General features: G+C 31.9%; 4 protein-coding genes and 1 long non-coding RNA gene across 13 annotated transcripts; 2 read left to right on the top strand and 3 right to left on the bottom strand.

Moving 5' to 3' along the window:
* Positions 1-3: 3 nt before the first annotated feature.
* LOC107362607 (uncharacterized) lies at positions 4-2694 on the top strand. 5 transcript variants are annotated; one of them, XM_089265912.1, is made up of 5 exons: positions 4-127; positions 786-1608; positions 1694-1881; positions 1973-2188; positions 2256-2694. In XM_089265912.1, exons 2-5 carry the CDS (start codon positions 988-990, stop codon positions 2266-2268), a joined length of 1038 nt encoding a protein of 345 aa, XP_089122038.1. In that variant the 5' UTR covers positions 4-127; positions 786-987; the 3' UTR covers positions 2269-2694. The 5 variants fall into 5 exon arrangements, with proteins under 5 accessions (XP_089122038.1, XP_089122037.1, XP_089122036.1 ...); XM_089265911.1 differs by lacking the exon at positions 4-127 and adding an exon at positions 254-448; XM_089265910.1 differs by lacking the exon at positions 4-127 and adding an exon at positions 319-448 and having other exon boundaries at positions 686-1608.
* Positions 2434-8783, top strand: LOC107362606 (uncharacterized). Of its 5 annotated transcripts, XM_089265909.1 has the most exons (6): positions 2434-2574; positions 2725-2932; positions 3588-4401; positions 4488-4675; positions 4753-4968; positions 5032-5608. In XM_089265909.1, exons 3-6 carry the CDS (start codon positions 3790-3792, stop codon positions 5042-5044), a joined length of 1029 nt encoding a protein of 342 aa, XP_089122035.1. In that variant the 5' UTR covers positions 2434-2574; positions 2725-2932; positions 3588-3789; the 3' UTR covers positions 5045-5608. The 5 variants fall into 5 exon arrangements, with proteins under 5 accessions (XP_089122035.1, XP_089122034.1, XP_089122031.1 ...); XM_089265908.1 differs by lacking the exon at positions 2434-2574 and having other exon boundaries at positions 2796-2932; positions 3535-4401; XM_089265905.1 differs by lacking the exons at positions 2434-2574; positions 2725-2932; positions 4753-4968; positions 5032-5608 and adding exons at positions 3193-3337; positions 7917-8132; positions 8211-8783 and having other exon boundaries at positions 3535-4401.
* Positions 8784-8851: 68 nt separating this feature from the next.
* LOC107362610 (protein NATD1) lies at positions 8852-10711 on the bottom strand. Its single transcript, XM_025160882.2, has 3 exons — positions 10496-10711; positions 10242-10357; positions 8852-9658 (listed from the first exon to the last, which is right to left on the bottom strand). Exons 1-3 carry the CDS (start codon positions 10635-10637, stop codon positions 9542-9544), a joined length of 375 nt encoding a protein of 124 aa, XP_025016650.1. The 5' UTR covers positions 10638-10711; the 3' UTR covers positions 8852-9541.
* A 1256-nt stretch (positions 10712-11967) lies between these two features.
* On the bottom strand, positions 11968-12255 carry LOC149094769 (uncharacterized). Its single transcript, XR_016197746.1, has 2 exons — positions 12113-12255; positions 11968-12045 (listed from the first exon to the last, which is right to left on the bottom strand). It is a non-coding gene; the product is annotated as an uncharacterized LOC149094769 (long non-coding RNA).
* Positions 12256-12326: 71 nt separating this feature from the next.
* On the bottom strand, positions 12327-14146 carry LOC107362609 (dehydrogenase/reductase SDR family member 7). Its single transcript, XM_015929707.2, has 5 exons — positions 13868-14146; positions 13636-13797; positions 13451-13548; positions 12840-13082; positions 12327-12768 (listed from the first exon to the last, which is right to left on the bottom strand). Exons 1-5 carry the CDS (start codon positions 13992-13994, stop codon positions 12424-12426), a joined length of 975 nt encoding a protein of 324 aa, XP_015785193.2. The 5' UTR covers positions 13995-14146; the 3' UTR covers positions 12327-12423.
* Between the last annotated feature and the right edge of the window lie 941 nt (positions 14147-15087).

The following is a 15087-nucleotide window of genomic DNA, read 5'->3' as shown; positions in this document are numbered from 1 at the left end:
TAAAAAAATTTCAAAAAAATAAATATTGTGTATAATGGAAGATGAAAGCCAACAGATAGCGCCACAGTTTGAAAACAACTGTGAAAAATGTGGTGGCGCCTTATTACGAAATATTAAATATCAAAATGTAAGTTTCCAAATGTTTAATGCTTTTATCAATCATAGTTTCAATAAATTATTGTTATTTGAATAGTTTTTAGTATAGATTACATGGATACAATTTCACAGCTGTTTATCAGTGTTCACTTGTGGAAAACTTGCATGTAATTGAAATTGAAATTATGTAACGATACATTGTAACGTGCTTCATTTGATGATGTTTTTGTTGGATTTAGAACAAGATCAAGAAGAAATAATCTTTACGATCAAACCATTGACTGAAATGAGTTTACTCTAAATGATAAGACTGAAATAAAAGCCATGATCTATTTCACTGGGATAATCAAAGGTATTTTCTGTCAGGTGTAATAAAACTAAGAGACTTGTTTTTCTCGATGGATTAACTGTTACAACTTAAATCGCAACAAAGTCACAGATTTTAGTGTTTTTTATCATTTGGTAGGCTTGAGATAATATTGTAAACCCTTGTTCGTGATAGACTATTATTTGAAATTTATTATTAATTCAGTTTTATACTTCATTTTTATTTAATGTACTAACAATTATTGATAATTTTTCCTTTAAGATTGATAATCTTATTTGCCCCAGTTGTTTGCATGGTTACTAATTCAGTTTTTCTTCTGTGTTCAACAACACTTTTGCTGTTCAATGATGGACTTTCACAGTGGATTTTCTCAACTTATTCACTCGGAGATTTACGATAATGGTTCGTTTTCAGACGAGGAATTCATAGGCGTGGACACAGCGACACAGTTACCAGTTCTTTCACCAACCATTGTTGAATCTGTTTTGAACGCTGAAAAAGACCAAACACCTATAAATAACCAACAGAATGGGGATGAAAGTATTTCGCATAAGAAAGAAAGAATGCTCGAGAATGGACAAATCAAGATATTTACTCGAGCAATTGACTCTTATTACAACTCAAATTCGGACACAGTATCACCATCTCTAGCATCTAAAACATCTTTAGCCTCAACTGGATATATCAACTCGCATGTAAGGAATGATATTGAAATGTTATCAACTAATGAATATTTCAACTCATCGAGAATCACAAATCAAGTTGTCAGGATCTCCGAGAACAGTGTTTCAGCGGACAAAAATAATTGCCAAGTGAAAAAGACTTGGAACTCTAATGTAGCGAAAAAGATATTGGCTGTTTATTTTTCACCGATGAACATAAAATCTGAATTCTTGTCTACACAAACTATGTTGGACGGATTTGAAGCATTTGCTTTACAAGAGGCAGCTCATGCTATTCGAGGAATTGTATTTACCGAGCACTCCGATGAAGTTTATCAAGCACACTTATCTGATTTATGCGCTGATCCACGGCCAGTCGATCTTGTAAGTGCCTGTCAAAAGTCTCGTGCATTTAGGAAATTACATTTGGAGGATAAAATTGAATTATTGAAAAATGCCTTCTTCGATCTTAATGCAATGAAAAATATAATAAATTTTGATCCAGAAATCGACGGTTTGAATGTAAGTTGAAGTTACAAACATATTCAATCATGAATTTAACTCCAATTTCATCTTTTACTTAATTTTTTATTTTGAAATCGTTCAGTTTTGTGGTGTTATATACAATCGGGAAAAACTCTTTACGAAAAATCTGTATTTGCGTAAAAAAGCTTTTGATTTGATGGATACTTTTCCAAATCGTTTTAGGACCGATATCAATGTCTGTGCATTGCTTTTTTTAATCATTATTTTTAACCCTGATTTACCAGAATTGAAGTACCGATACACAATCAAGTTAGTATTCAATAGACTGACGTTACTATCCGAAAAAATTTTAAATTACTTTTCCATTAATTTTCTTTTCAATTATTTATTTCCTAACCAGATCAGAGCAATACGTTTACATTTATTTATTGAGACGATATTTGGTTTCATGTATTGAACCGATTTGTGAAGCTTTGGACTATTTTTATCAACTAATGACAACGATTGAGGAAATTCGCCAACTGAAGATAGCTACTGAACAAGAGTTTGATACCTCTCGAACCAACGGTTCTTATTTGCTAAAGAATCGTGTCGTTAGATATATTGAGCTTGGAAGGTTTGTATAACCAAGGTTTATGTATTACAAATCGTAAATTGAACCGATTTTGTTTCATCTATTTCAGCGTTCAACAATAATTGGAGTTGGTTTCGTGGGCTATGGTCTATCGTCTGCTTATCCTAATGTTTCTTTTTCACATTGTTTTCAATTCAATCAATTAAAAGCATCTGTATAAATTATTCATTTTTACAATCTCGCAGTGGTCATTCCATTCTCGCTTACTTCTATTATTGAATGTGCTTGTAAATTTACAGTTCATTTTTGCCGTTCAATAATGAACCTTAAGGATTTATCTCATATCGATAGGTCGCCAATTAAGCCTGCATATAATATAAATCTTGTCGCTCAAGAAAGACAGAATGCTCGAGAATGGATCAATCAAGGTATTTACTCAAGCAATTGACTCTTATTAAAACTTCGTTCCAATATCATTGTCATTTTTTTTTATTTTACTGCGTGTTTTTATCTTTATATATTTTCTGAATAAATTTTCTTTTCTTTTATCTTTTCTTTCTTGTTTTTTACCTTGTTAGTATGTCCAAAAATTACTTTCGTTCCTTGTGAGCGGCCATAATACATGCAAGGGATGCCTTTAATTGTTTCAGGGGAAACAAAAAACAACAGTTTATAATGGAAGATAGAAGCCAACAGATAGCGTTACTGTTTGAAACAATCAACTGTGTAAGAGGTGGTGGCGCCTAATTACGAAATTAAAATATTAAATACAAAATTCATCAAAATGTAAGTTTCCAAATCAAATTGCATGCTTTTATCGATCATAGTTTCAATAAATTATTTGATTATTATAGTTATTTGAATAGTTTTTAGCATATATTTCATAGATGTAATTTCATAGCTTTGTTTTTAAGCGTTAATTTGACAATTGTAACGTTGGTTCATTCGATGATTTTTTTGTTAAATTTGGAATAAGATCAAGAAGAATATGATCATGAACATGAACATAATCAATTCAATTCAGAAATGATAAGACTGAAATAAACTTTAGCCATCATCTGTATAACTGTGACAATCGCAGGGTATTTTCTGTAAGGTGTAATAAAGATAAGGATGCCATTGTTTCTCTCGATGGATGAATTGTTGCAACTTTTCCCACACACAACAGATTTCAGTTACTTTTATCATTTGGTAGGCTTGCGATAACATTATACATCCTTGTCTTGATAGACTATTTATTTGAAGTTTATTATCGATATTCAGTTCATGCTTCATTTTTGTTTAATTTTATTTCATTTACTAACAATTATCTCGTTTTATAATAACTATTAATAATCTTCCTTTTTCATTATTATTTGCTTCTATTGTTTGAATGATTACTAATCCAGTTTTTATTCTGTGTTCAACATCACTTTTGCTGTTCAATGATGGACTTTCACAGTGAATTTTCTCAACATATTCACCCAGTGATCTACAATGATGGTCTATTTTCAGACGAGGAATTCATAGGCGTGGATACATCGACACTATTACCAGTTCTTTCACCAACCATTGTTGAATCCGTTTTTGACTCTGACAAAGACCAAACACCTATAAATAAACAGAAAAATGGAAATGAAAGTATTTCTCTCAAGAAAGAAAGAATGCTCGAGAATGGACAAATCAAGATATTTACTCGAGCAATTGACTCTTATTACAACTCAACTTCGGACTCAGTATCACCATCTCTATCATCTACAACATCTCCTTCAACTGGTTATATCAACTCAAATGCAGTCAATGATATTGAAATGTCACCGACTAATGAATATTTCAACTCATCGAGAATCACAAATCAAGTTGCCAGGATCTCCGAGAACAGTGTCTCAGCAGATAATTGCCAAGGGAAAAAGACTTGGAACTCTAATGTAGGGAAAAAGATATTGGCTGTTCATTTTTCACCTATGAACATAAAATCGGAATTCTTGTCCACACAAACCATGTTGGATGGATTTGAAGCATTTGCTTTACAAGAGGCAGCTAATGCTATTCAAGGGATTATAATTCACGAACACTCCGAGGAAATTTTGAAAGCACACCAAGCTGATCTATGCGCTGATCCACGTCCTGTCGATCTTGTGCGTGCTTGTGAAAAGTCTCGTGCATTTAGGAAATTACATTTGGAGGATAAAATTGAATTATTGAAAAATGCCTTCTTGGATCTCAATGTAATGAAAAATGTGATAACTTTTAATCCAAAACTCGACGGTTGGCTTGTAAGTTTAAAGTTACAAACATTTGCCATCACAAATCTAAATTTAATTTCCATTTTTATTCAATTCTTCATTCTGAAATTGTACAGTTTTGCGGTAATATTTACACACGGCAAAGACTCTTTTTGAAAAATCCAGATCTGCGTAAAAAAGCTTTCAATATTATGGATACTTTCCCAATTCGATTTAAAACTGATATCAATGTCTGTGCGTTACTTTTTTTAATCATTATTTTTAACGCTGATTTACCCGATTTGATGTACCGAAATACAATCAAGTTAGTATTCAATAGACTGACTTCACTTTTAATTACTTTACCAATAATTTTCTTTTCAATTATTTATTTCCAACCAGATCAGAACAATACGTTTATATTTATTTATTGAGACGATATTTGGTTTCATGTATCGAGCCAACTTGTGAAGCTTTGGACTATTTTTATCAGCTGATGGATATGATTGAAGAAATTCAAGAACTGAAGGTAGCTACTGAAACAGACTTTGATTCCGCCCGAGCCAACGGTTCTTATTTGCTACAGAATCGCGTCGTTAGATATATTGAGCTTGGAAGGTTTGTATTAACAAGGTTTATGTACAAATCGTAAATTGAGCCAATTTTATTCATCTATTTCAGCGTTCAACAATAATTGGAGCTCGTTGATTCCAAAGCTATGAATCCAAGGATTACTATCATGATTTAAGTGGTTTTGTGGTCTAAGGTCCATGATTTGTGAAATAGACTAAAAATCAATGGAGAGCTATCAAGCAAAATGCAATTGGCAAGGATCACTCTCTGTGTTATAAGCCATAAACAAAAAAAACGCCTGCCAATGACAGTTCATCTGAATAAACACTGGGAAATGCACCTGTTTTAAGATTCACAAGTTCAAATAAGAAAATTTCTTGGTCTATCGTATGATTTTCGATGGTTTGCCCTGGTATCTTTCAAGCAACATTATGATGTACAAATTCGAGGATTTTGATTTTAAATGATTGTAAACCAAAATTGTTAATTTGGCATAATCAATGAAACAAATCATGAAACTCACAATCAAGACAAAGTGCCATTATTAAAGACACATTCTCATGTTACGTGGATTTTTTGATATTAATTGGTATTCTCAGTTGAATTGATTTTTCTGGCCATGAATGTTTCATTGGATACACTGACATAAAACGCTAAACATTAAAATACATTATTTAATTCTTAATCATTATTGTTCATTAATCTTGAAGCAACGAACATAGCTCAAGCTCAACATCTAGATGAAAGTAGACTGTTATGATTCAATATTTCAATTTAGTTTTCAAGTTGAATTTGAAGTAAATTTATTCACTGACTTATTTCAGACAATTTGAATTCACCGAAGCAGATTGTTAACAGTAAAAATTTGCGTTGTTCCCATGGAAGTGTATCATTGTATGAATATTAAGTAATCATTGAAGTAATCTTATTCTGAAATAGTTTTTCGACATTTATAAATTCTAGATACAGTAAAGTACCCCATAACTTGGTAGAATTTCGTGTTGGCGCCACCTATTGGATTAAAAATTTCGGAACCATTTTTATCCAATTATTTAATTGTTTTAATCAAAATAACTCAAAATTTAGCCAAAAAACTTGAATTAGCGAGTCGACTTTACATAAAAAAATTTTTCCTGCAGTATTAATCAGCTTATTCTCCTAATAACTAGAATGTCTTTTTTTTAATGATGCTCTTCACTTTTGTAGAGATGCGAAAATGTTCTATTCTATTGAATAATCAAAATATCGAGTTTCTGACTTATTCTGATTTGTTTAACAAGAAATTTGTAATAATTCTAGTAAAGTTGACACGCTAATTCAACCTTTTGTACTTAAATTTGAGTAATTTTGGTTAAAACAATTAGAAAATCCAATTAAATGGTTAAATCCAATAGGTGGCGCCAACACAAAATTCTACCAAGTTATGGGGTACTTTACTGTAATTCCAAATAATCTTTGTCAAAATAAACATCGGGATGAAGAGAGGGAACCTCCCAATTGAAATTACGAGGTAAAATATGATTCCAGCTGATATTATGAAAGACAAATAGTTAAAGCTCAAATTTGGCAATTTACGTTATTTCATGCTTTTATTTGATTTAAAGCATGGTAGTTAGGTGATTACCATTCATCTGTCAGTTAAATCAAGCCAATGACAGAAGTTTTAGCTACAGAAATTACTAGCTCATGTTGAATTGTAATTACAAGTAAAGCGCAGTTTTCTGGAATTAAAAAGATAAGATTAGCATTGTCTCTCCTGATGAATTGATTTCAACCTTGCCTAGGTGCATGGTCTAGATACTTTTGTCATTTGTTAAGTGCTAAATCTTTGTGCTTAACTGAATGACTAACAATTCACTTGCAATTTGCTCAAATCTGCTCTTCCTTTTTATTTTATTATCAATATTTCATGCTTCTATTGCTTATGCTGAGGTTTCTTTTTTTCACCTGATTTCCTATTCAATTAGTTAACTATATTTAACAAATTATTTTCACAAAAATATGTCTCTCAAGAAAGAAAGAATGCTCGAGAATGGACAAATCAAGATATTTACTGAAGCAATTGACTCTTATTACAACTCAACTTCGGACTCACAATCTTCAACCTCTACAATATTTCCTTCAACTGGTTATATCAACTCAGATACAGTGAATGATATTGAAATGTCATCAACAACTGAATACTTTAGCTCATCAAGAAACCAAGTTACCAGGATTTCCGAGAACAGTGTCTCAACGGATAAAAATGATTGCCGAGTGAAAAAGACTTGGAACTCTAATGTAGGGAAAAAGATATTGGCTGTTCATTTTTCACCGATGAACATAAAATCGGAATTCTTGTCCACACAAACCATGCTGGATGGATTTGAGTCATTTGCTTTATACGAGGCAGTTCACGCTTTACAAGAGATTATATTCAAACAGAACTCGGATGTGTATTTGGCAGCACGTAGAGATGACTTATGCACTGATCCACGTCCAGTTGATCTTGTAGGTTCTGCTGAAAAGTCTCGTGCATTTAGGAAATTAGATTTAAATGATAAAATTCATTTGTTGAAAAATGCCTTTTTTAGTCTAAATTCATTGAAAAATTTAATAGCCTATGATGCTCAAATCGACGGTTGGTATGTAAGTTACAGATTACTATCCTTCCTTTGAATTGATATGGACAGCAAAAATAATATTTTAATGATTTTACATCTTTTTTACTCATCAATTATTCAGTTTTGTGACAGGATATTTCCACGGAAACAACTTTACTTGAAACACCCCGATTCCTATAGAAAAGCTGTACATGTTATGGATACTTTTCCAGATCGTTTTAAAAGCGACATCAACGTCCTCACATTGATTTTTTTCATTATTATTTTCAATGCTGATTTGCCAGGGTTGAAATATCGAAATACAATCAAGTTAGTATTGGATAGGCTGTTACTATCCTTTAAATTACTTTTCCATTAATTTGCTTTTCAATTCTTTCATTTCCTAACCAGATCAGAACAATATGTTTATATTTATTTATTGAGACGATATTTGGTTGCATGTATCGAGCCAACTTGTGAAGCTTTGGACTATTTTTATCAGCTGATGACTTTAATTGCAGAAGTTGAAGACCTGCAGAAAGCAACTGAGGTACAATTTGATGATTCCATAGCTGATGCTTCTTATTTGCTAAAAAATCGCGTCGTTAGATTTATTGAGCTGCGAAGGTTCGTATTACTGGGTTTATAAACGTTTTTTAATAAGGTTAATCTATAATTTATCCAATTTATGCTCATCTGTTTTAGCATACAACAATAATTGGAACTCGTTGATTTCAACTTCATAGATCAAGGCCGTTAATACCAATGAGCAGCATGGTTTAGTTGTAAAGTAGATGTTATCATTCGATAACGATATATTCTAGTGCTATCAGCGTGGTCGTGGTCCTAAGTTGTGATTTTTTGCCATCGTCAATCAATCGTCGTAAAGCAAAACTTGAAATTCACAAATCACTAAAGGGAAAGTAAAAATCTTGTAGAAATGTTCGATTGGCTCTCTTAGCATTATGAAAGACACCAAATAATTCTGATATTTTAGCTGAAATCCTCATCTGAACTGTGGTTCATCTTTCTGGCTATAAATGCTTCAGTTTTTATCATTTTATATCACCACGAAATCCTTAACTTTTTTCATCACTTTTGGAAATAAGCTTTTAATAATAGGAAAGCTCCTATTGACCATATTCGCAGAGTGGTGGACAATTTGGTTGATAAGATCGTGAGATTCGGTTTCCATTGGTTTTGTAACCCGGTTATGTAAATTTAAAAAAGACGTTATTCAATGACTCTAGGTGACAATAAACAGGGTTTTATAATTTATATTAATATTTCCAGAAAATTCAAAGCTCCAAACTTGGAGAAAATTTCAAAAAACATGAGACACATGATTAATTTTACATAAGTTGAACTTTATTTCAAAATAGGTATGTTTTGCGCTACATATACAGCATTAAATGTAGATACAGTCACCATTGAGAAACTGCGGTTAATTTATTTAATGGTCCCTATTGAGGAGGGGTTAATTTTTAATCAATTTTCATTGAAATTTCTTAATTAACTAACAAAATTACATTTTCTTTCATAAAATATCACTCATTTCATGAGTTTTCTAATTTAACTAAAATTTATAAATCAAACAAGATTGAAAATGGTGAATTATTTTGCTAGGCAAATAGTGAAAATAAGCTATTTTCAGTGATGAGCAGTTTCTCAATGTTGACTGTAAACTAAAAAACTTTGGCTTTGAATGAATTTTGATGTAAATGTTTGTTAGAATCAAGAATAAACTGGAAAATTAACATCATATCAAGTGGCGAGAGTTGTTTGAATGTAGAATAGAAAATACTTTGGAATTCCCAATCTAGTTTAGATACAGAGCTAAGGGTTACATGGTTGAATTACAATATAACAGATCCAAAATTTATTATCCATTTAAATGATAAACTAAATGTTTTATCATAAAAATTTGGGCTCAGTTTTGAAGTTGTCATGTTGATTGATAGATGATTGGAGAGATGATAGAGAGAGGAGCATTAAGTACATTCCATTCACATGTGGCTGAAGCATTGAATTCCGATTTAAGATACAACATGTTTAAGAAATTCACGCTCAGGATTTTTGGATAGGAATCGTTGTAAATAAGTACAGGTAACTTTAGCTCTTAAATTATTATCAACAACGAATTGAAACGCAGCCTGTAAAAGAGATAAAAAAAGTAATGTTAGTATTGGTCTAAAAAAGAAGGAGCGAACCAAAGGTTCAATTCAGTGCAGCTAACTTGATGAACCTTATCGATCAAGTTATTGACTGATCATGAAAAAGGAAAAAAATAGACAAGTTGATTTTAATTTGTTGAAAGTAAACAGTTGATGTGACAACAACGATCAAGATGATAAGTCAGCAACCCGGAAGCTACAGGCACTTATTATTCGTAATAGATAGAGACTATGAACAGAAAGCGATTGAATAAAAAGGTAGATGACCTTGATGCTCAAATCAGCTTTGTATTTGGAATGGCCAAGATGATAGCTTATTTGGTTAATAGCGTTTTCTTTCAACTGAATAATGTATTGAACAAAATTTGAATGCACAAAAGAGAGGGTAAAGGTGGAGGTGGACGGATAGGAGGATAATGATGAAAGTGAATGACTGAGTGGTTGACTGATATCATGAATGAAGAGTTTGATGGTAAAAGAGATGAAAAGGTGAGAGTGTTGAGCATGTTGTTATAGAATTGAAGGAGAAATTAAGAATTGAGAACAAGGTGAATGAACTAACTTGTGCCAATAATTTAGCGACTCCTTGGCCACGACATGTAACAGGTACCTCAGTGTGATACAATTCAACCAAATCATTGGCTAAATATTCATAATTTAGAACGGCTTTGTCACCTCCTTCATCGTCACATTTTGGAATTAAATGAGAAAAAGAAGAAGAAATTAGTTGATTTAGATGGTGTTAAACATTTAACAAAAAAACCAGAAAATAACATAGTGATGTATAGTTGCAGTCACCTGTTTAAATAAACTAACCTTTGCCACAGCTGATGGTGAATTCATTTGAATCTTGGTCATGATGAACTGATAATGTTGAAAGGTTGAGTTTAACCATCGGTGGAGCTGATTTTAAAGGCATTTCAAGAAGAGATCGAAGTGTTCCACGGACATAGGCCATTTTTAATTTTAAACGATTTACTATTTTAGAGGGCTTGACTTCACAACAAGAGATTTGATGTTGTTAGTATTGTTGATCAATATTGATGAAAGATACTTGTATTTAACGGATATTTGAAGATTAAATGATTACCTGGTAATTAGGAAAACAAAAGGGAAAATAATGTTAATTATCTTGCGAAGAATCAATTGAAATGGCAAAAGATAAATGAGAAAAATTATAAGACGCACTTGAAAAACAACTGATGGCAAATGGGAATCAAAACCCTATCTTCTATGAATCTGTATCTTTTATAGAAGATGAAAATCACCAGATTTGAGGATTGGTTGAGTAAAGGTGAAATTTCCTTGGCAATTTAAATGTTTTGTCTAGGATTGCTGAATCAATAAATTATATCAATTATGTTGATAAACCAGTTGATAATCACTTGTAAACACTATCACAAAACACAAACCCAGAGAAACCAGAAATGATTCTGTAAATAACAGAATACTAATTTGGCTGTACTCCAGTAAACACTATCTTATTGGTAAGGTAGGTTTGTTATGATGAGAGTGAAGGTGAATTGTACCAGATTTACAACAATACAATAAGACAACAGTTACTGAAGCCTTGCTGGTTGTTAAAGCACTTATTAACTGCCCAACTTGAAACTCACGAATGAATTGAAAACCGCACTCAAGTCAAACCCATTAATACTCCAGTAGTCTTTAAATAAAGTTTAGTCTACTTGAAGTATGTTTAAATTGTCACGGTGAACTGGTTATCTCAATAATTGTAACCCAACATCAGAATGAATCCTCCCAATTCATGGGATATCAACAACAGTGAAAACAAGAAACAAATCACAACAAAAGTCAACTGTTCTTTGATTTGTTTTTACTATCAATGACCCGCCTCAATTTTTTCACTCTCAACTCAAATCAACTCCATTATGATCTCAATTTTATATCATCTCAAGAAACAAGAAAAAGAAGAAGAGAAAAAAGGTCGATCAGGTCAATCAGCAATTGGTTTACGGTACAATTAAAAACACTTTCATTAATTGAAAAATAATACATTTTTTGTTACATGGAGAAAGTCTTTATCGGTTGATGCGACTCAATTTTACAGCCGAATCATGAATAGTTGATAAAAGAAGATACAAAAATTGTTTCCAATTGAATACTTTACTTGATTTATATTAACTGTAATTTATGTTTTAAACATCATCATCATTGTGTTTCATCGAGACATTGTTCAATTTTTCTGGACCCAGTTTATTTGCCCATTATGTGCATCTTTTTTCATTTGCTGACTGACATTAACAAATTCATAACCGTCATTAACAGCATTTTTCAACCTGAATTTTTCAGTTCTTTTATTCTTCTTCATACTGGTCTTCAGGGAGTTTTGTATAGTAGAGTTTCTGAAAATATAATTCACAATTAGTGACTAAAAAAAGTAATTGGATCAATTTTTAAGGACAAATTTACCTTTTCACCACTTTCTAAATCTGGATCTTTTAGGTGAGTTTAACTTTTTGTATTGTAAAAAGCCTTGTTTCGACTTGATTATATAAAGAAATCAGTTTAATAATCAAGGTCAATTATGATTATCAATTAGAGACAAATTAGAATAGAACACGATTCGAAAAATTAATCAAGTATTTAGTTTCTAACCGATCAGGATAATCAAATAGATTGACGGTGAAGATGTTGGTAAATATTATATTTTTTATAAACTTTCATACAAAAAATCAAAGGCTAAACTTTAATTTATGACAAATTTCCATGTGTTAAGGTGCTTAATGTCCATCTCTCATCTTTTTCAGAATTTCCTCGTTACAGAAAATTGGGAAACATATTTTAAATAATGATGGCGCATATTGTGCAGCATAAACCAACCACAGATATGGTGGTCGTGAAGTCCAAGCTTCGGCAACTCCATTAGCTGCAGCAATTGCAAACATTTTAGCCTGTCGGTCAGCTGGGATTCTGCTTTCCACTTCACCAAACTCTTTACCATAAACTTCACCAGGTTTGCCGGTAAACGATTTAGTTAGGATTGCGGTAGCAGTTGGACCAGGACAGACAACTGTAACTTGGATTCCTTTGGATTTAACTTCATTCCTCAAACAGTCATAATAACCCTGGAAAAATAAATATACAGAATCAATTAGCTGAACATTTAAAAACTGTGAATTAAGTAACCTGAACTTACTAATAAGGCATATTTTGAGGCAGTGTATGAGGCAGATTGAGGTAAACCAAATTTACCAGCGACACTTGATGTTACAACAATGTGACCTGGATGCTTCTCTTCAATCCAATTTTGAACCAACAATCGACTCAAATTGATTCCACTAAAGACATTTATTTCAAACAATTCTCGGTGAACTTGTATATCAATATCTTCAAATTTCGCTCTTTGTGATCGTCCAGCGTTACAGAAGAAAATATCAATCTAAAAAAATCCAAAAAATAGAAGTTATTAAAAATTTATATTTTATGAATTGGTCTTGATTCAGAGGGACTTCGGTCTGGACTTCGATTCAGAGGGTAGAACAACAAGAATGTTGTGATAAATAAATCTTATAATTTTTCGAGATCAACGGATTTTCCTGGTTTAGGGGAAATTATTTCATGACAAAGGTTAATCTTGGTCGATATGAGACTTATGTAACAACTGATTTCAAAAAATAAAGCCCGATCTGATGGAGAAAGGATTTTGTTTGAGTTGTAGCTAATTCAATAATCTACTGGCTCAAGGAAAATATGATTTCTGAACCAGAATTTGAATTTCAAGATAAATGTAGAGACTCGTATAATTACCTGTTTAAAATGCGCGATTATCTTTTTGTAAGCTTCTTCGTGTTTAGCTGTTTCAGTTAGATTGAAAGGAACCAACAAAACATCTTTATCTTGTAAACCTGCGGAAATTATGTTCAGAATAAAATGTATTTAAGGTGATATATTGATATTTTTTCTGTCTCTTGTTACCAGAATTGGTTACTTACCATGATGGTTAACAATTTTCCGCTTAACTCGCTCCAAACCTTGATTGTTCAGATCAGACAAAGCCAGTTTGCATTTACAGCTCGCCATTTCGTAAGCCAAAGCTTCACCAATCCCACTGGCTGCTCCTGTAATCCAGACTCGTTTACCTTTCAAAGTTTCACCTGGAAGACAATTGAAAATGAAAGCAAATTAAAGGTTGAACTATTAATATGGTTAAAGGTATTTTCTTACTTGGTTGTTTCCCATATTTCTCATATAGCTTCATGCAAAAGTCACAATCAAATTTAGACAGTACATTTCGGTAAAGCCAATAAAAGCCAAAAGCTGCGAGAGCGAACACAATTAACATTAAAAACATGATTTGATTTTGAAAAAAAACGATGGCAGTCGAGGTGCAACTTAAAGTAAAAGTATGTACTGAGTAACTACAAAGCAGAAATGAAGATGATTAAGAGATGATCTATTCTGATCGAATTGAATTAAAAGACATTACTGTTTCCGTTCAAATCAATTAACTAATACTGACAACGTGTGAGGATCAGGGGTAGGGGAAGAGAGGGAAGAGAGAGATAAAAGTGAGAGAACTAGGAATAGCAAAAGATGGTAAAGATGATTGTAGAAAGAAACAGAGACAGAGGTAAATGTCTGAACGAAAAGTCTGAATAAACTTTGCTGATTGATCCAATTATTTTCATGATTCCAATGCATCTTTCCTCTGTGCCTCATCCTCATCTGGTGAATATTAATTAATTGATTTCCAGTGCTCATTAATTATTTCTAAGCTTATTTCAATGATCCGTCCATTCATTTGAACATTAGCAAAGAGCTTCTGTAGTGCGATGAAAACAATGAATGTACAGACAGAAAGGTAAATTGGTCTAAAATCAATTTTCTCTGTCAAGCTCAATTTAAAGTAAAATAAATTTAACTTATCAGCATTGAATTACACTGATACTTTGAAATAACAAAAAATGGTAATAAGACTATTTAAACCATAAACTATTGTTTGATCTATCTTGAATAAAAGACAGTTTTACTCTTAACACCAAATAAATGAAGATACAACAAAAATCTTAATAGCTATATTGGTGTGTTATTATAAATTTAAGATTTGACTTTTTTTAAGCTTCTAATTAAAGTAATTGTGAATGTATCAACTCGTTCTGGTATTGGGAGGTCGCAATATTTGTGAAAGTTATGAATTTTATTAATTTAACACTGATTTCTATGGGAAAGCACCGAATCAATTTCTCTTAATAGAAATCAATGTAAATGATGAATGTTTCAATCGCCTCGCGTTAATTATCGCCAAAATTATTCAAAATTTTGAAAAAATAAGTCTCAATGCTAATTGGACGATCCGTGATTATTGTTCACTGATTTACTAAAATTAATCTTACAAGCGTAACAATCTTGTAAGTGGAAATTTTAACCTTCTCAGTATCTCGTGT

The sequence above is a fragment of the Tetranychus urticae genome, chromosome 1 (genome assembly GCF_039701765.1).
Source record: "Tetranychus urticae isolate SD_2017Ah chromosome 1, NJAU_TeUrti_SD_1.0, whole genome shotgun sequence".
NCBI lineage: Eukaryota > Metazoa > Arthropoda > Arachnida > Trombidiformes > Tetranychidae > Tetranychus > Tetranychus urticae.
This window is presented reverse-complemented; position numbering and strand designations above follow the sequence as displayed.

What these genes read in the sequence shown, in the direction of transcription:
- LOC107362610 (XM_025160882.2), bottom strand. Translation starts at nt 10,637, where the DNA reads ATGGCCTATGTCCGTGGAACACTTCGATCTCTTCTTGAAATGCCTTTA. An exon ending in CACCATCAGCTGTGGCAAAG is followed by an intron (nt 10,358 to 10,495) that starts GTTAGTTTATTT and finishes GTGACGATGAAG; the next exon opens with GAGGTGACAAAGCCGTTCTA. An exon ending in TCGCTAAATTATTGGCACAA is followed by an intron (nt 9,659 to 10,241) that starts GTTAGTTCATTC and finishes TCTCTTTTACAG; the next exon opens with GCTGCGTTTCAATTCGTTGT.
- LOC107362609 (XM_015929707.2), bottom strand. Translation starts at nt 13,994, where the DNA reads ATGTTTTTAATGTTAATTGTGTTCGCTCTCGCAGCTTTTGGCTTTTAT. An exon ending in GAAAATTGTTAACCATCATG is followed by an intron (nt 13,549 to 13,635) that starts GTAAGTAACCAA and finishes TAATTTCCGCAG; the next exon opens with GTTTACAAGATAAAGATGTT. An exon ending in CCTCAAAATATGCCTTATTA is followed by an intron (nt 12,769 to 12,839) that starts GTAAGTTCAGGT and finishes TTATTTTTCCAG; the next exon opens with GGTTATTATGACTGTTTGAG.
- LOC107362606 (XM_089265905.1), top strand. Translation starts at nt 3,260, where the DNA reads ATGCCATTGTTTCTCTCGATGGATGAATTGTTGCAACTTTTCCCACAC. An exon ending in CAAAACTCGACGGTTGGCTT is followed by an intron (nt 4,402 to 4,487) that starts GTAAGTTTAAAG and finishes GAAATTGTACAG; the next exon opens with TTTTGCGGTAATATTTACAC. An exon ending in ATGTACCGAAATACAATCAA is followed by an intron (nt 4,676 to 7,916) that starts GTTAGTATTCAA and finishes TTTCCTAACCAG; the next exon opens with ATCAGAACAATATGTTTATA.
- LOC107362607 (XM_089265910.1), top strand. Translation starts at nt 769, where the DNA reads ATGATGGACTTTCACAGTGGATTTTCTCAACTTATTCACTCGGAGATT. An exon ending in CAGAAATCGACGGTTTGAAT is followed by an intron (nt 1,609 to 1,693) that starts GTAAGTTGAAGT and finishes GAAATCGTTCAG; the next exon opens with TTTTGTGGTGTTATATACAA. An exon ending in AAGTACCGATACACAATCAA is followed by an intron (nt 1,882 to 1,972) that starts GTTAGTATTCAA and finishes TTTCCTAACCAG; the next exon opens with ATCAGAGCAATACGTTTACA.